This window comes from Bos indicus x Bos taurus, chromosome 6 (genome assembly GCF_003369695.1).
Source record: "Bos indicus x Bos taurus breed Angus x Brahman F1 hybrid chromosome 6, Bos_hybrid_MaternalHap_v2.0, whole genome shotgun sequence".
Taxonomy (NCBI): Eukaryota; Metazoa; Chordata; class Mammalia; order Artiodactyla; family Bovidae; genus Bos; species Bos indicus x Bos taurus.
Window position 1 is genome coordinate 83,382,474 of NC_040081.1, and position 20,240 is coordinate 83,402,713.

Below are 20,240 nucleotides of genomic sequence, written 5' to 3' on the forward strand. Positions count from 1 at the left end.
AGGCTTTTTCAATACTACAATTAAAAACAAAAGATAGACTCCTTTCTTCTAATCAGTAGATAAGCTTATGATACTTTATCTAACTGCACCATTTGTTCCTTTGTTGCTTCCTCCTTTAGCTTTAGATAATTTATCAGAAAAAGATTCTGTGTAATTTAAAAATTTTGTCCCCCTTCCCTTATACCTCCGCTTCTATTTTTAATTGTTCTTTGTTCATTGAAGATAAATAGATCAACCCAGACTTACCCTCAACCATATCAATACAGGAATAACTCTGGAAAAAAATTCATTTCCTTATTTTTATGCCTTACCTTAGTCAGAAAACTAGAATAAGTATACTTACAAGAATATAATAAAATAAGTTATATTGGGCACAACAGAGAGGAAAGTAAAGGAAATAAAAAGAAGTCAAGAATGAGGGGGATTTAGCAAAAAATATAACTAATGTAAGAATACCTAATAAGATTACAGATAGTAGTAATCTTTCAGATATTGCAGAGCACGTCTGGTCAGCTGCATACAGACCAGACCACATAGACCAACTATTCAGAAGGAAAGTTTTTATTATACTAGAGTAAGATAGAAATGTCTTAATAGGATCCTTATAACCAGCAGCATGTCAATCCTGAATATTCATTTGAAGACTGATGCTGAAGCTGAAGCTCCAGCACTTTGGCCACCTGATGCAAAGAGTGACTCATTGGAAAAGATCCTGATACTGGGAAAGATTGAGGGCAGGGAGAGAAGGGAGTGACAAAGGATGAGATGGTTCAGTGGCGTTACTGACTCAGTGGACATGAGTTTGGGAAAACTCTGGTGAAGACAGTGAAGGACAGGGAAGCCTGGCATGCTGTAGTCCATGGGGTTGCAAAGGGTCTTAACACAACTGAGTGACCGAACTGAACTGAACCAGTAACATTTGGTAAATGCTGAACAATGGTTTTCCAGGAAAAATTATATATGAACATATATATTTATTATAGATATTACTGATACAGAGAATGTGTAATACATAGTTAAAAAGTAAAATACATACTCTTTACTAACTTCCATATAGGCAATTAATTCTCACAGAATACTTTCACTGATTTTTTTGAACCTGTATCTGTAGCCAATTATTATTCAATTATGATTTGACAAATGGAGTTGTTTTCCAATCTGCTGTTTCTCTAATATTTTTATTGTCATTAAATTATATTTGACATGAATTTTGGCCAATGTTTTTGTTTACATTAATGAGTATGAGGCAAGCAAAGCAATAATTATGTATGTAAGAATGTCACCCATTTGTCAGTGACGTGAGCAACATCTTTGTTGAGTGAGATAATGATTTTAGAATTATGGAAGAATATTTTGTCATTTTTTTGTTCTGTTTACAATGAAAAAGCTTGAGAGACAGCAAACTTTAAAATTTCATCTGCAGTACTGACATTTTCCCCTTCACTTTCTGAAGTTGAGATCAGCAAACTGTGGTCTTTGAGCTAAATTTAGCCTATGGCCTGTTTTTGTATAGTCTATGAGCTAAGAATATTTTTTACATTTTTAAAGTGTTTAAAAAAACAAGCGTTTGCGACAAAAACTGTATATGGACCTCAAAGCCTAAAACATATCCTATCTAGCCTTTGTAGAAAAAGTTTGTGGGCCCCTTGGACAATTAACAAAACAAAACCTAAATCAAACCTTAATTTGTTGTTGTTGTTTAGTCGCTCAGTTATGGCTGACTCTTTTGAAACACCATGGACTGTAGCCTACCAGTTCCTCTGTCCATGGGATTTTCCAGGCAAGAATACTATAGTGGGTTGCCATTTCCTCCTCCAGGAGATCTTCCCAACCCAGAATTGAACCTGAGTCTCCGGCACTGCAGGCAGATTCTTTACTGCTGAGCCACCAGTAAGGTTTGCCAATTTTCATGGTGTAAAAACTCCCACCATGACTAATTTCACCCTATCGATGTCATTTCACTGTACATGGGGTTGGAAAGAAAGGTTCAGCAGCACATCATCACAGTACGTTTATAGCATTTTCACTACATAGAAATGAAGATATAAATAAATGCAAGAGCACAGAGAATGCTATATATTAGGGTTGGCCAAAGAAGTTCTCTCACATTTTTCCATAAACATGAAAAACCTGAACAAACATTTTGGCCAAATGGATAGTAATATAACTAGGAAAACAGGAGTTTTGAATTTTAATTACCTTTGTTGCTAATATGATTTATTTAATTTTATATTTATATAATTTAATTTTTAATAATGGCTATGCTTAACAATTGGCTTGCAAAATTCCTGAAAACTTCTCAACTGGCTTTTGCAAGTATGAGCCAGTTGAGTCCACCACCACATAATACATTTTCCAGTGCCTTCTGGGTTGGGAAGGGGTGCCACGCACAGCTGAAAGCCAGGATACCATGGCAAGTACAAATAAGTTGAAATGAAGATATTATTTATTTTCCTTCCTGTTATAATTAATATCTATATAACTCATGAAGTAATTTAATGAGATTTCCCTTTATCTTTGCAGTATGTTGACAAGTTAGATATAATAGACCTTACATGCCTTACTGATCAGAATTCAACTGAAAAGAACTGTGTAAAATTCACCCTTGTTTTGCCAAAAGAGGACGTACAATTGAAGGTGAGTGAGAAGAAATTAGTCTAAAACAAGTCATAGTTATAAACAGCATTCACCTCTTCAAAATCTTAAAAGGAATTAAAGGAATTATGTGAGGAGCACCAAGTCCTATATTTTGTTAACATTTCTTGTCTTTTGCCAAGAACCATAGTTTTCTAAATAAGGATTTGAAAGGGCACATTCCCTGTTTAGTATACAAGCACACTGAAACCATATACTTCTGTCCTCTGGCAAAGTCAGAAATCCATCCCACCTGGTGTTTTTAGAAAGTTGTTCTTGAATTGGCATCCAAGAACTCAGCATTCACGGAGTTCCCAGATGATTCTGAGACATGTATAAACTCTACACAGGTAGAGATATGTTTGTTAAACTTACCACTGTATACCAGTACCTATATAGAAAAAGGTTTTATTCTTGAATTGACATTGAAAGTGAGCCAGTGAAAGTCAATCAACAACTGCAACATAGAGAATTAACTTGCAATTAAATAAGATGTAGTTGGATTTAATCTTGAAAGCACTGCTCCTTTAGCTTCAATGTACCAGAAATCACTTGTACTCAGGAAATGTGAGGTCCCATTCCCAAGCCTGGGCCTCTGAATCTGCATTTTAAGCAAGCTCCCTGGATAATTCTGATGTGGCATTTAGCGTATAACCTTGGAGTCAGATGCCCAGATTTGAACTCTGGTTGTTTTATTTGTTTGTGTGTAATTATAGGCAACTTACTTAACCTCTTTATTGCCTTGGTTTCTTCATCCAGAAGTCTTAACTGAGATGTAACCCTCTTACTGAGGCCTAGCTGGACCACTTTATTAAAATTGCTGCTGTTTTCGCTCTCCCCTCACCACTAATGGAGTTCCCAGTCTCTCTTAATCTTACTCTACTTTTTATTTTATTTATTTCCACTTGAAGTTAAAACATTTACTCACAATTATGTTTATTATTTATTCCTTACTAGATCCTAAACTCTATGAGAATAAGGAGTTTTGTTTTATTCTTAGGTGTAAACTAGTACATAAAAGTGCCTAGCACTTAAAGACACCCAGTGAGTATCTATTAAATGAATCTGTGAAATGAAATTTTTTTTAAAAGTCATTTTTTTGCACAATTGCCATGACTAAATCAGTTAATATAGCTGAAATGCTTAGAACAGTAGCTGCCACTTAATAATAAGCACTTAATAACGTTGGCTGTATCAGTAATATTTAGAGCTAAAAATTGGAAACTTTTAAGGTAACTTACTACTTGGTTACCTCAAACTTAAAGCCAGTCAGTGTTAAATATCAGTAGGGGAAGTAACTGTGAACTGACAACTGCAGAAATAAGTGTGTTAACACTGACATTTTTTCAAATTAAATAAATATGTGCAATTTTACTTGTTTAATAAGCAAACAGATTAAAGCTATGTACTTCTGTCTTCTGACAAAAGAAAATGGTATGGAAATATTTCATAACAAATACACAATAATAGTTCTAAGCAGAAAGAAAATTGAATTATTGCTTAACTGATTTTAAGTGGTTTAAAAAATACTTGACTTTTTAAAACTTTGTGCTTCAGTAGAAGACTATGCATTTTGTCAGTCTTGCTGGGTTTTGAGGGCTTACATATTTGGGGTCTTATAAAACAGTCATGTGAAATTCTAAAGTTATTCTAAGTTAATAAAAGTATTAATGTTCATAGTTATTCATGTCTTTCCCTCTTTGTCCTTATCTGTTTTTGTCTTCATCTTTAGATAGAGAATACAGAAAGTGGGGAAGAATGGAAAGGCTTCATTCTTACAGTAACAGAGGTAAGAAGGACATTTTTGATTGACTCACTCATTTGACAAATATTTACTGACTGAACACTTACTATGAGCCATGATGACTGAAGGGATTGATGTTATAGTAATTGAAAAGTACAGATATAAACCTTTACACTTACTCATGAAATTTTTATTTTTAGTGGGTGAATGAAAAGGAGAAAATAAGCAAGAAAACAAAACAAGAAAATTTAAAATTGCGATAACCATTATGAAGAAAATCAACAGGGCAATGATTCTAGCTGGTGAATAACAGGTGGTCAGGGAGATCTACTTTTCAGTTTTATCCTTTGGACACAGTGGTCCTTTGTGTATTCTGATATTCAGAGCTACATGGCATCTTCTAAAATATTTTCCATCTCCTTTTTATTCATTTAATACATATTTATGAAATGCAGAGGTGGATTTTATGAATGTGCTGTGCTTAGTTGCTCAGCTACATCTGACTTGCAGCCCCGAGGACTGTAGCCTGCCAGGCTCCTTTGTCCATGGAATTTTCCAGGCAAGAATACTAGAGTGGGGTGCCATTTCCTACTCCAGGGGATCTTCCCAATCTAGAGATGGAACCCGTGTCTCTGTTGTCTCCTGCATTGTCAGGCAGACTCTTTACCACTGGGAAGCCCCAGATTTTATGAATAACATAGGCAAATGACAAGGACAGACTATCAAAATGAAAAGTGACCTTTCAACATTTTTTTAGTGAGTCTTAAGACAAAGGGAAGCTTATCTGTTCAACTCTGTGGTATCTTATCTGAGACAAACAGTAAGATCTACCTATGAACAGTTAGAGTCAACTGTTGCAGCAAGATAAATACCATTATTTTAAATAAATCCACTAAGAAACATGAGGTACTTTGAAAACCAACTCCCTAAAGGGCACCATGTTTTCTAATACTCTTAGAGGATGTGAAAACTCCCCATGTTTGTTAGGGTCAGATAAAGACAGACTTTATCCAAAGTTAGTTTCTAAGTAAAGGCTTTACATTCACATGAAATAAGTACTGCACTTTCAGGCAAAAACAAATACAAGTTGGAGGTTCAACTACCACATAGGAAAGTCACAGGAAGCTAGAAGAGTAGGATTGTTAGAGATGTAAAAGGAGTATTGACTTGAGGGGAGGGAGAAGCTCTTTGGGGACATGCATTCCTTTCCTCTGTTATGGAAAGTCACTGTTGTGTGTGGTCTGGCACTTCTTATATTGGAGTACAATATCCCAAAGGTGTGTGGTTAGGCATCAAGGAATATACTAAAACTACTGGGAAAAAACTTGGGTTACATTTTTCCTAGAACACTATATTTGACGTTTTGGCACAAAATGTTTGTTTTTAGTTTCTCCCCTGGGGTAAGGATAAAAAGCATTGTTTTTTAATTAAAATGTGCAGAATTAAAATAAAATTCATGTGCACTTTCAAAAGGTGACAATTTGCCTCAAATGCTGTGCTAGTAGTGGTTTAGTTGCTAAGTCATGTCTGACTCTTGTGACCCCATGGACTGTAGCCCGCCAGGCTCTTCTGTCCATGGGATTTTCCAAGCAAGAATACTGGAGTGGGTTGCCATTTCCTCCTCCAGATCTTCCCAACCCAGGGATCAAACCTATGTCTCCTCCTATATTGCAAGTGGATTCTTTACCACTGAGCCACCAGTTGTGCACAATGTTCCCAGGTCACTCTGTGTATACATTCATACCATACTGTCGTTAGGGCAACTTTAGTAAAAGTTTCAGGAACATAGTCTATAGTTGAAAGTGCAGAGACATTGCTTTTGAATTAATTAAACTGGAGTTTGAATCCTGGCTCCTCAACTTTCTAGCTATGTGATCCTGGACTAGTTATTTAATCTTCTGAGCCTTTTTTTTTTTTTCCCTCTTTAATTTGTAAAGTAGGAATAGCAATGTCTATCTTGTAGCATTGCTGTGAGGATTTACAATAGCATGATGTTCGGGACATAACAGGCAGTTAATAAGGGACTGTTTTTCCTCATTTTTTTTCCTCATCAGTTTTTCCTCATTTTTTTTTTCTGAATGATATATAAGGGAATGCCTTACTGATTATTAGTTAGTTATTCAGAAGAATACTCTTTAAGATTCATTAGATAATGTGTAAACAGAAAATGAAGTTCTAGTGTTTTCTTCCCACATTCCAAAGAACTTTCTTATACACCCCCTGGAAAATGTATACCCTACTCTGGAGCTCAAAATGATAATCAGACACAGCTGATTATTTAAGCTAGGTAGTTTCACATAAAGAAAAATATTCTACCATTTAAATGATAACTTCCAAGAGTACATAGCTGGTCATAACGAAGTCTAAATCAGGGGTATGAATATAGCTAAGGTGAATATAGATGACTCAATCCAAACACATTTCTAGAAAAGCTATTAAAAACAAGTTATTAAAAAACCTTAGTAGGTAGAGCAGTATCATAATTCTAATGTGTGAGTGAAAATTCAAAATATAAACACAAATACATCAAAAGTATGGATCTCTGATTGCCGATTGTCATTTAACAAGTATTTCTCTCAACCCTATTTGCCATATGGCTGGGGGAACTTATTCCAGGTTACCTTTGGGACAGCTGGGCAACTTGCAGGTGCTCTGGGACTTCCCTGGCAGTGAGATCCAGTGAGCTCAGAATAAAAAAATGAGAGGTTTGTTGTTACTTGAAACAGCTTGTAAGGCCAGGTACACTTTGTTTTGGACCAAACCAAAAGGAGTGTTTCTTGGAGGAAGAAACTAGTTGGTTTAGAGGCAGATCTAAGACACTATGATCCTTTATTCATGATCCTCTCCTTCCACCTCTGTTAGGTAACTGAAGCTTCTTAGGACCAGAACAGGCTCATCTTTGCTAAAACCAGTTAGTTACTTGGCTCCCTTTCTTGTTTGCCTACTGCTTTAATTGGTTTCAGCTGTCAGTTCCCCTACATGTGTCACTCCTTCCTGGGCAAGTAATTAGACTGCATGAAGTTCTAGAGAAAGAAAAGAAAAGGAGGATTGAGACAGAGCGGACACCAAGCTCATCTCCAGAAAAAGGGAAGCAACCAGTTGAAGATTATGAGGATGTACTGAACCCTATGCCAGCGTAAGTGCACCATGAACTCCAGTTTACTTATTAGGTTGTTAAAAGTTTCTAGTTATCAAGGAGAGATAGTCACTGGACTCATTAAACCAGGAACAATAACTGTCTTGTGGATACACAGTATATCTCTGAGCTCTTGAGTTCAAGCCACATTTCCTCTTCTATGTTATATCAACAAAATGCAGACTTGAACTAAGTTTCTTACCACAAAGGAAATCCCCTTCCACCCACACCTTTAGACTAAATAGTTATTTTTTTCCCAAAGAACAAATCTAAATAAAAGTTCTATGTAGAAGGAAGGAAAAGATGTTTTTTCACCACGAAACTCTATGATTGACTGAGTTTCTATCAGGAAATTGGACCAAGTTACCTGAACGTTATCCTCAGTGGGTCAATCAGTGACTCGTCTTGAGCCTGTACTTTGAGGAAGACACCATGTGAAATGGGCAAAGTGTTATTGGAGATGAAAAGGCACGGAACATCCTAAAATCAGCAACAGTCTACATTAGTTTTTTAACTTCTTATATTGTTGAAAGTGTGACTAAGACTGTGAACTCTGGAGTCTAGGTTTTCTTGTCAATGAAACTTGTCCTGGTACCATCTTTGACATCAGGTTCTGACATGTACTCCATCTGTACTACAACCACTGAAAACTGCTAGCCACTCTCTTAGCTGAAACCAGGATTAATAGGTTAAAAGTCACATAGACTGCTTCTTTTTCTTTTTTTTTTTTTTTTGCTCAATGAAACAAATAATACATGTTTATTACAGATAAATAAAAAGAAGATTAAACTCACTCCTTGTCCCGCCTCTCAGAAACACTTTTTCAATATCTCGGCGTATTGCTATGAGTTAAATTTTTTTCTGTTGAAAAACCAGACTTTTCAGTGACTACAATATTTACTATAAGTGCAAAAGAACTGAAGTGCTTTCTACAAAATTTTACACATAAAAATGCTACCAATGCTGTTAAAAACCCATATTATACCAAAGGAGTGGATTCAGACAAACCCTTAAGTATGTTATTTAAAAGAGATCATACAACAAAACAAACTATATGTGTATATATATATATATATATTTTTATAACTTTGAATTTTGTATTGGCGTACAGCTTATTAACAATGTTGTGATAGTTTCAGGTCGACAGCAAAGGGACTCAGGCATACATATACATGTATTCATTCTCCCTCAGACTCCCCTCCCATCCAGGCTGTCCTCAGCAGACATAGCAGTATAGCAGACTTCCTATACTATACTATATATATGTTTTGTATCCCTGTAAAGAAACCACGAACAATTATTATTTATCTAAGAGCTTATTATAAACTGAAACTGGAAATATATTGTTATCTTAGACCTTCAAGTGGTAATGGTAAATATATACTGATCAGTAGATAACTCTTCAGGTCGTCATTGTTTAAAAATAAAGCCTTTGGAGGAATGAAGGAAGCAGGGCCTTAAGTATTGTATCTGTATACTCCCAGTGGCACATGCTTGTAATAATAGTAATTATATCACATTAACTAATAATAAAACTGGAAATGGTAATAAAAGTTAATAACTGTAGTTCTTAAGAGTTATTTTAGTAGCATCTTTTCAAGTAATGAGCTTCATCAGTTAAAAATTTCTTTTTAATCTCACCTCTGTAGATGTTTTTACTCAGTGTCCCGGAAAGAAGCAACTGAAATGCTCGAGAAGAACCCTTCCATGGGAAATATGATCCTGAGGCCTGGCAGTGACAGCAGAAATTACTCCATCACCATCCGGCAGGAGATAGAGTATGTTTAATTTTAAAATGTATGGAATTGTTAAAAACATGATTATCACTTTAGAAAGTAGTCATACAAGTTCAGATCTGCATCTGCTGTGTGCTTCATTGGGGATAAACATGTGAACACAATAATAGGGAGGGAATGTTATATAAACAATGCTAGTCAAAACTAGTATTTGTAGTAGGGAAGAACAGTGAACAAATTACTTTGGTCCTGGATATAGTTCTATTATTCATTTGCTCACTCATTTCAATAAATATTGAGCAACTATAAGCCAAGTGATACTCTAGATACTGAGGATACAGCAGTGAACAAAATCCTTGGTTTAAGGGATGCCCTAAGTCACAAAGCTGAACCTGGGTCCATGGCGTGGTGGCTCCTGAGACTGTCTCTTACCTGTGTAGCATCTGATCAAGGCAGTGACTGGATGGAGCCACTCTTAGCTAGGAGCCAACTCTCAGGTTGGGGGTGTGGGAGAAAGTAGAGGCAGGTCCTGGCCCTTCTCCAGCAGTTCATGAACTTGGCATAGAGCTTAGAATTGTTAGCATCAAATCTGAAGCTGAGACTGAAACATTTCAAATCCTAGCTGTGACAAGCCAAACACTCCATATCAGTCCACCTCTCTCCAAATGCACTCCCCCCACCCAACCAGTCCTTGGAAGGTGCACACTCTGAGTTACTCTCTCCTTCTCCATGTGTTTGTCCCTCAATTATTACACAGCATTGTTTTATGTTTTTAAGTTTTATGGAAATGATGTATATATACTCACCAACCTACAGCTTCATGTTTACCCTGAGGACATGCTTTTGGATTAGTCCATATTGTTACTTGGAGATCTTGTCCTCTTGTAGGTCAATATTTAACTCGTCTTTAATGCTCTTCAATAATATTTTATAAATTTTTAATACAGTATTGCATATTTATTGTTGGATTTTATTCTAAGTCATCTTAAGGTTTTCTAAATAAAATATTAAAAATTTGAATAAAATAATTCTTATTTAGCAAAAAACTTTGTCTCACAGATTTTTTAAAAGAGAAATATAATCTAATTATTTGAAAGTTAAATTAGATCACATAAGTGATTTTTTCTTTCATACTCTTGGTTAGATTGAGTGTTTGAATCATTTACATATGAACCCTGTGCTGCCATTCTGCATGAAAGGAACAAAATCCTGAGATCTAATAGCTCTTCAAAGACAGTATATTTCCTTTACAATAGTAACAAGCTCTCTTTTAGTGTGGTCTAAATTAGTCCAACTTTCAATTTGCATTTTCCATATGAGTGAGCTATGAGAAAGAACAGAGTTTTCTGTTGTAAATATGGGTTGTGACCAAATGCAATGAGTTTGTATTCTTAGGATATGGATTTAATGTCACAGTTTTCATTCATATTATATTTAAGTTACATTTAACCTTATTAGAAAAAGTCTGGCAAAGGAGTTCATATCAAAATTACCTAAGTTTAATTTTAGTAAACATACTTCTAGTTTAAATTCATACAGAAATTCATGCTTGTATAGCTGATGGACGTAAGAACTTATAACATTTCATAAAACTGATTTTCTCTCCACTCTAAAGAAAAGTTGCTATCTAGAAAGCAAGGAGTAAGGTAGAATGGCCAAAGCACAGTATTTTAACATAAGAGTCAGTAAGTGGTTATTTAGGCTTTGGGAATAGTTTATACTTGATGAAAGTGCCTAGGAAAAATTTTAACTGTTTTTGCACAAGTATTCCTTAAGAGCCAGATATATCCATGATGTAAAGATTATTATATATGTTCTCTAATGTCTCAAAATAAGTCTTTTAGGATGCCTGGATTTAATATCTTGTTTAACAGGTCATCTAATTTTAAAGGATAGCAATTACAGAGCAGAAGTTAAGCCTGTTAGATCGTAGCGCTTAATGTAAAGACTTTGGCAGAAATCTAGACTATTAGGAAGCACCTGTGTTACCCACAAAACCAATTCACTCTCTTGCAGGTTGTAGGAGAAATGTTTCTTCAGCCATGCAAGTTTAGACCCCTGTGTCTGATAAAATGCTAGCTGAAAAGGACAAGTTGGTTTACAAAGCCATACTTGAAAGTAAAATTATCTCCATCTGTTAATAAATCAACTGTGGGGGGAAAGATATAGTTCTCAGGAACAAAAGTCATTCAATGGCAACTTATGAGGTGACTTCTCTTTGACATATCATCCACCTTCATTCAGCCCAGTGATGTGTGAATTCACAAGACATAAAGTTATTCTTACAAGTGTCACAATTTGGTTTTGTTTTCTTAGAATTGTTATGAGTACATGGCAAGTTAGAAGTATAAACTCTTTTGGAAGCCATTAGCAAGAAAGCAATAGAAAATATTTACCCCAAATTCATTCCTCTGCAAAATTTGGGGTCAGAAGCTAAGATTTTATAGCCACACTTAAGGCCACACATTCTTTTTTAAAAGACAGTTACTTCTTTTATGATGTTAAAATCAAGACACCTCAGTTGAGCAAATTTAACGATCTATTTTTTTTTTTCTTCCTATCCCTTTATTCCTTTGGAAAAACAAAATATGCAAGCAAAGCACAGGTCTGAAATGAGTAAAACCTCAAGTGACTTCAGTGGAATTTTTTTCCTATCTTATTTTTGGCCTTAGAACTTGGTCTTACTAGTTAAAAGTGCCAAGAGGCTCTTAACTTTTGCTGCTTTTCCTCCCACAACTTTACCAGGGATGAAAATGATGATGGTGATGATGCTATGATGGTTATTATTAGCAGCAACAATTGCTATCCCAACTTAATGGGGTACATTTGTGGGTGTTGAGTGTTTGACAAAAACTTCCTTCAAGCACAATAAAAACTGAGACAGTATTTTCCACGTTTTATAAGCGAAGAAGCTGAGACTGACAGAAACTAAGTTAAAACAATGCATTTTAAAAAGTAGTTAAAAAAAAAACAGCTATAATTTACTGAGTGTTTACATGTGACAGACACCGTACTAAGGATTTTTCAAACATTAATTCATAACAGCACTGTGAAGAAAGGCATTACCATTTCCATTATATAGACAAAGAAATGAGGCTCAGAGTTCACACAACTAGACCAGAATATGAATCTAGATCTTTCAGTTTATAAAGGCCATGCCCTTCAAGCTTTCTATCAGTCTTCCAAGAAATAATAATCACTTATTTCATAGGAATAAAGGAATTCCAGCTGGAATTGGTGAGGGTTTTCAGAAGTATTATTAAAAAGATCTTTCATGTAGGGATAAAGATAAAGCCAGAGTTAGACACCCCAAAAGATGGTATTTGTAGGATCTCCTCTGTCGAGAAGCTTCCTTCACCAGCCTGTGACTGATTCCTCCTGAAGGTTCAGCACTAGGGAATACACTTTTTCCCCCCTTAGGAGGGAAAAGGGTTAGGTTTTATCATATGTTTTTAGAATAAAGCTTTAGAATAAGCCATTGGAAACAACTGTTAGCTGTTTTCCAACATGATACTCAATTAAGAGAAGATCTGGATATTATAGTAGATGAGGGGATAGTTCCTTAAATAGAATTATAGATTAGTTCTAGAGGAATGTGATCTGGAAATGGAGAGAGGAGTGATGTAAAAGAACAAGGGAGGCTCTGTAGAAAAAAAATCTGAGGGATAATTTTGCTTGTGCAGCTTCTGTAAACTGGACAGATGTTGAATTAGTTTGTCTTTCAAACAAATGGAGGTATAATAAATGTTATTAACTTTTTAACATTAGAGAAGTCTTGGTTCTGACACTACTGCCATATCAATCAAGGGAAACATACTGACTTCTGCTTTCACTGGAAATTAGTTCTAGCAAACAGCACTATTATATGTGTTACTAATACTTTAAAATTCAGTTTTATAAATATTTATTGTGTGCCTAATGCTAGAGTACAGAAATGAATTGAATATCCCTTTTAATATAGAGAATATATATTTGATACGTGTATGCCTACATAGGATTTTATCCTGTTTTCTACTTTGTAAATTACTAGCATTAAAAAAAATAGTTTCAGCCTGAAAGATTTTCAGCTCTTGATTCCTTTTTTCATCTCAGTTATTCTTTCTCATTCATCCACTCAATGACCCAAGTTTCCTTTATCCCAAGTGTATAAATGGGCTTCCCAGGTGGTGCTAGTGCTAAGAACTCAGCTGCCAATGTAGGAGACATAAAAGATGTGGGTTCAACCCCTAGGTTGAGAAGATCTCCTGGAAGAGGGCATGGCAACCCACTCCAGTATTCTTGCCTGGAGAATCCCATGGATAGAGGAGCTTGGTGGGCTACAGTCCATAGGGTTGCAAAAAGTCAGACACAATTGAATCGGCTTAGCACACAGAACACTAGTGTATAACCCCCTAAAAAAGAGACACAGGAAATGGTGAATAAAACCCCCCACCCTTTTGGCCAAACTAGAATCATGGGAACATAGCTTTTTACTATACAGGTGATATTTTATACTCACTTTAGTTTGATTTGACTCTGTTGTGTACTCAAATGGAGATGAACTTCTTTTGGTTTTTCAGCCTGCCAAGAATCAAGCACTACAAAGTGATGAGTGCAGGGAAAAACTACACTATTGATTTGGAAAAGCCTGTAAGTAGCTATTTCCTTGTTGTTGATTTTCTTCTGCTCCCTCCCAAACACCTACCTTATAGAATTCAAAGTAAGGTGGAAAAGCAGACTCTCTGCCTAGGAGCATAGTGCTGCAAAAAACAGCCATGGTAAGAGGCCCTAAAGGTGGCACACATCCAGGGTGAGACGCGAGATGCAAGAGGAGGTGGAAGAGGCAGTGTAGAAGACCATCTTCTATCAATTCTTGCCACTTCCTTCTTTCTCTAAAAATCTTTTTCAATACAGTTGTCTCAAGGAGAGAAAAACATTTTTTACCATCTATTTTACATTCTCCAATTAGAAGTATATAGTATTCCAATATGCTTATTTCTAATGGGAAAAAAATCTTTCAGTGTCTGGTCCTTTAATACCTACCATGCAGAAGTTCAAAAATTCCCCTTTTAAAAGTAACAAGTAGTGAAGAAAGGATTGTTCCTTGTCTTCAACCCCCCTTCTACCCCAACTGACATATATAGTATTATCACCATTCAGTACTATGTTAGGCACAGAACCAAATACTCTACACACATTACCTAATTTAAGTTTGACCACTACCCAGAGTCAGCACCTATTATACAGGTGGAAAAACTGATATCTACACTGGTTTCAGCCAATGAGAATGAAGTAATGTGGCCTGCAGTCTAGGATGCTAGGGAAACAGAGTATCTCTGATGTTAGGCTGCAGTGGTGGGAATTACGCTGTTACAATGAGATATTAAAATACTAAGTTTTCTGGCTTCAAAGGGGTCTTTAGTTTCAAGGAGAAGAAACCAATTTTCTTAAGACTAACTTAAGCAAAAAAAAAAAAAAAAAAGAATATAGAAAACTCATAACATGACCAGAAGGCTAGGAAACCTTTAGGGACTAGGAAGCAGTTACTTGTATTAAGCATCATCTGATTAGGAATCTGCTTTCTTGTTCTTCTACTCAAGTTCAAATTTCAGGAGAGGAGCTTTTTGGGCGTAACTTGAGTCACACTCTCATGCAACAACTGGGAAGGATCAGAGTATCCAATTATTGGCCACCAAATTGTATATAACAGGAAAGAGGTAACTTAATAGGGAAGAAGATATGGTTGCATAGGAGAAATAAAATTCATGAATAGGTAAAATCTTGAACATTCAGTAAGCCACTGAAGTGAGGAACTGACATGATTTCCTGGAGGACAGGAAATACATAGTAATCTCCACTAAATTTCATTTGAGCTTTCTTTTACTCTATCATTAACACAGGCAACATTGAGACTTCTCTTCCTCTCTTTATACAGGTAACACTCCCAAATCTTTTCAGTGTCATTGATTATTTTGTGAAGGAGACGCGAGGAAATTTACGACCATTTATATATTCAACTGATGAAACCCTTGGTATGTTCTTCACTTCACTGTTGTATTAAAAAAAGGAAAACAAAATAATAAAAAACCAATATGATTTATAAGAGCCACCAGGTAGGATTATAATGTACTATAGTATAGTATTAATAATACAGTATCAATCCTATAACACTATAGGATTATAGTCTATGGTCTATTATATCCTGGTAGATACAGTATAGGCCCACTCTGGAGGAAAAAACCCTGAGGCATGTATTGTAACTACTAGCTTCACTCCATTGTTCTACTCAGCTTTATCAAGTAAGTTTGATAAGAAGAAAACCATACAGTCATGGAAACCGAATGGAATTTAAAGGTATGGTCTGTCAACAGTGTCAGATGCTTGAGACAGATGAAAATGAATGATGATTAAGACGAAACTTGGGATTGGTCATTAGACATAGATGACTTGAGAGAGAAGTCTTATTCCACTGTAAAGGCAGAAGGCTGAGTGCAAGATAACAAGGATTGAGTGGGTGGCGAGGAACTACAGATAAAGATTGTAGTTAGGATTGGCTACAGAATTTGTGGGGCCACTTGTTCATAAGGTATTAAGAATTTCAAAGCAGTGGCAGCGGACTGTTAAACCAAGCATGGGACCCAGTGCCAGTGCACAGTTCACGTGACCACAAGGCTGGCCCTGTTTGTAGTCCAGTTTTTGGCAACGCAGGGCAGACTGGATATGACAGTTTCTTTCCATCCTTTTAAACAATTCCTGGTACACATGATCACTTGACAAGCTGTAAGCAGCAGAGAAAAACATCAGCTCGTTTGGATTCAGTTATCAAAACAAACTCCTGTTCCTACAGATTATGAGGCAAAACAACTTGGTTTGGTTATTTGCATCAGGGCATATCTGGAAAGTCTACTAATTAAAAAGACAGCCAAGTTTAAAAGTCCAAGTTTTAAAACATGGGTATGACTCTTGTGATGACAAATAGTTTTAACAAACTCAGTCTTAAGGAACTTTAGAAAATTATCTAGTAGTGTCTCATTCTATATAGGAATCAATACAAAAAACATTTCTAAGATGTGACCATTCAACTTGTTTGCAAATTCCTAATGATAGCTGCCTCACTGATTTTTGAGGCAGCATAGTTCACTTTTGGTTAGCTCTCATTTTAAAGCATTTTTTCTGACTATTAAGTCTGAAACATTCTCCCTTTGACTTATACATATCCACTCCAAGACTATTGCCTGGAAATTCCCATGGACAGAGGAGCCTGGTAGGCTACAGTCCATGGGGTCGCAAAGAGTCGGACACGACTGAGCGACTTCACTTCAATCCGACTTTTGACTTTAAAACGACACATGGTTTTAAAAAGCCCATCAAATATTTAAAGACTATCACCATGTCCCAGTATCCCTCTGTCCTCTATAAATTATTGGTCCCGTTAGCTCTCTCCCCTCATCTTTGACTTTCTCTATCTTGCAATATAACCACAAATGATGAACATGTTATTATAGATATGATGGCATAATACATTACCTGGACTCTATATAAGAAAATACCACCTAGCAGAAATCTCTGGGAATGTATTAATGTGTTTTTCTTTCCTTTTTTTCCTCCAGAGACGAAAGGATTTCCTGTGACATCTTTAAAATAATTTTTTAAAAGTAGGGGGGAGGCTGGGGAATCCAAACTTTTTTTTCTCTATGGATGATATTGTGTCAGTTATCTAATGCTATGTAACAAACCACCCCTAAAACATGATTATATCAATGACCACTTTATTTACTCACAATTCTGCACATCAGCAACTTGGATTCAATTCCATTGGGCAGTTCTTCTGCTAGCATCTTGATGTCATTTGTAGGACTATAACCAGCTGGTGGCTTGACTGGAGCTGGATGGTCTAAGTTGGCTTCATTCACACATCTGGTGCTGGTGGTCACCTGGGCCTGGCTGAACCATTCTCTTCATGTGGTCTCTAATCCTGAAGGGTTAGCCCACATTCTCTTATGTGAGAACTCAGAGCATTTAAAGAGAGAAGGATAGCTGCATGTCCTTGGGCTAGGAATTCTTAGTGATAAGAATTAAGTATGGCTCTCTTGGAGCTTTCATTATAGGAAAAACTGTGAATTGAATAAATAATCCCAAGTGTGATATATCTTATATACAGGGATTATTTTTCTTCCTTTAAAAAATTTAATTTGCATGCAATAAAATTAAATTTTTGTTGTATAGTTCTGTGAATTCTATCATCACCACAATCAAGATATAGAAAGTTCCATCACCTCCTTTCTTTTTAGTCAATTCTTCTCAGACACAGTCCCTGGCAACTACCGATCTGTTTTCCATTCCTATAGTTCAGCATTTTTGCAGAATGTCATATAAATGGTACCACAGTCCAGAATCTTCTAGGACTTATTTCTTTCACTCATTATAATGTCTAGATTCACGCAAGTGTTGTGTATTATAGTTCACTCTGCTTTATTTATATACTATCTTATTTATATAGAATAGTATATAAATATGGGGGGAAATGTCACTATGTAGGGAGGTACCAGTTTGTTCATCCATTAACCAGCTTAAATATATTAGGATCATTTCCAGTTCTGGGCAAGTATTAAGCTACATAAATATTTGTACACAGATTTTTGTGTGAATATGTCTTTATTTCACTTTGGAAAAATATCTAGGAATGAAATTACTGGGTCAAATGATACATGTATGTCTAACTTTATAAGAAACTGTAAAACTCTTTTCACAGGTGGTCCTACCTTTTTACACCTCTACTATGAATGTCTGAGAGCTCTGGCTGCATCCTTGCCAGCACTTCATCTTATCTTTAAGTTTGTAGTGGTAACTCTGTGGTTATAATATGCATTTCCCTAATGATTAATGATGTTGAGTATTTTTTCATGTGCTATTTGCCATTCATGTAATCTAATTTGGCAAAATATACACTTAATTATTTTGACCATATTTTTATTGGGTTATTTGTTTTGACGGCTCTGTTCATATTCTAAATACAAGCCCTTTGTCAGATAAATGATATGCAAATATTTCATTTTGTTTTTCATTCCTTTAAAACCATCTTTTGCAGAGCAGAAGCCCATCAACTTTTGCTTCTGTGGATTGTACTTTTTTGTGTTATATCTGACACATTTTTGCCTAGCTTAAAATTACAGACCGTTTTCCTTCCAACTAACCTTGGAAGTTGTACAGTTACATATGCTGCCTTCTACTGCACTACTTGAGCCAGTCATAAATTCTTGTTTCAAAGTAACGGAAAATATTCTGTCTCTTGATGGTTGGTTGCAAGGTTCTAAGAGAAAAGCACATGAGCATGCAAATATCACTGTGGCCATCTTTGGAAATTATCATCTTCCAAAATGTAAATATGATGATTAACTCTAGTCTGACTTAATCTGAATATGCATGTTGCAATACAGAGTTAATCATTAAAAGATAAAATTTACTAAATTAGTAAAGAAAAAAAAATGTATAATTCACAAAAAGAAAAACCATATTATTTAAGAAAGAATTTAAGGGAAGGAATTGGTTAAATAGGTTTTGTGAGAATTGAAAATGTCAGCAATGGATACAACTACTACGGGGAAGAGGACAGGATTATTAGAGCCTGGAAATCTAGAAGAGATACCCTGAAGAGAGGCAGAAAAAAGGTAGAGCCTGGGAACCAACCACAACCACTGGAAGAAAAGCCATTACTGAGGTGATAAACTGATGACCAGCAACCAAATGCCAATAGTCAAAGTCTCGTCTCCCTTTCTCCAGCTTTCCAGTCTCCTGCTAGTGTCCCCTATTTGTGGAACCTAAGGGAAGCAAGATGATGAAGGACAAATAGGGTTTACAAAATTCTAGAATACAGAAGGATATCTAGATTTGACAGACAATGGTTTAATAATACCTGGCATACACAGAAATTTAAAAAGCAAACAAATTTTAAAAAGCAATAGAGAAAAACCATAGAACAAGCTAGACAAAAAATAAATCCCCCCAAAATAAAATGTCAGAAATAAATTAGTCATTATATTAAATGTAAGTAGCCCATAGTGTTCCACTTTAAAGACAAAGAATATCAAGTTGGATTACCCACACTTTATGCTGGAAATAAAGAAACACTCTCCTAAAAAACCTAAGAGTTGAAGAGGAACAACCCCTAATGAAAATTTTGAAATAAAGTGAGCTGAGTAATTTGGATTAACATTCTCACTTGAAAATATTTAGGAAAGTTGGACAAAATGTATTTGAAAAAGTATTGGATATCAGAAAGCTAAGTTAGTGAATAATTATCAGGCTAGTATCTGGGAGAAAACAGAAATTCATAAAGGAAATGAATTCTTCATCTGTGAGCACTTGTACCCTGGGAGCTTTCATAGATTTTCTAAAGGTCACCGAGAAGCTGAGCAAAGCTAAAACATTCAAAGGCTTCAAAGGTAGAATGTAGTACCAGCAAAGAGGTGGGGGCTCTGGCTCTGGTAACCCCAGTCCACAATACCAAGTTTGAAGAATTTTTGAACTAAGGATTAACAGGAAGTAAGGGTATCAGTACAGTCAGCTCAGCTCTGAGTCACACGAATGACTCAGAAAAATCCCAGTTCCTGAAATTGTGTCAAAAAGATCCTGAATTACTAGTGGCTAAGTGCTTACCAGAGCATATGAAAAGTCTTATGGAAGATGAACATATCAATCATGTTAGGAATCAAACTGCAGTTGATCTTTGAACAACATGGGAATTAGGCACCAACCCACTGCACAGTTGAAAATCTGCCTATGAGTTTACAGTCTGTCCTCTATAACTGAGGTTCCATTTCCATGGATCATAAGAGATTGTAGTATGTATTTTGTGGAGGGACTAAAGAGCCTCTTGATGAGAGTGAAAGAGGAGAGTGAAAAAGCTGGCTTAAAAGTCAACATTCAAAAAACTACGATCATAGTCCTAGTTCTATCACTTCATGGCAAATAGATGGGGAAGAAGTGGAAATGGGGAAAAAATTTTATTTTC

At 35.8% G+C, this 20,240-nt stretch overlaps 1 protein-coding gene across 2 annotated transcripts in view; it reads left to right on the plus strand.

Moving 5' to 3' along the window:
• STAP1 (signal transducing adaptor family member 1) overlaps positions 1-18,276 on the plus strand; it is a 32,331-nt gene extending 14,055 nt beyond the window's left edge. The window contains exons 3-9 of one of the 2 annotated variants that reach the window (XM_027544633.1): positions 2,524-2,637; positions 4,367-4,423; positions 7,342-7,514; positions 9,164-9,292; positions 13,810-13,879; positions 15,165-15,261; positions 16,840-18,276. In XM_027544633.1, coding sequence (XP_027400434.1) covers positions 2,524-2,637; positions 4,367-4,423; positions 7,342-7,514; positions 9,164-9,292; positions 13,810-13,879; positions 15,165-15,261; positions 16,840-16,874 — 675 coding nt within the window. In that variant the 3' untranslated portion in view covers positions 16,875-18,276. The remainder of the gene's footprint in view (positions 1-2,523; positions 2,638-4,366; positions 4,424-7,341; positions 7,515-9,163; positions 9,293-13,809; positions 13,880-15,164; positions 15,262-16,839) is intronic. The other variant, XM_027544634.1, reaches the window with a different exon arrangement.
• The last annotated feature ends 1,964 nt before the right edge of the window (positions 18,277-20,240 follow it).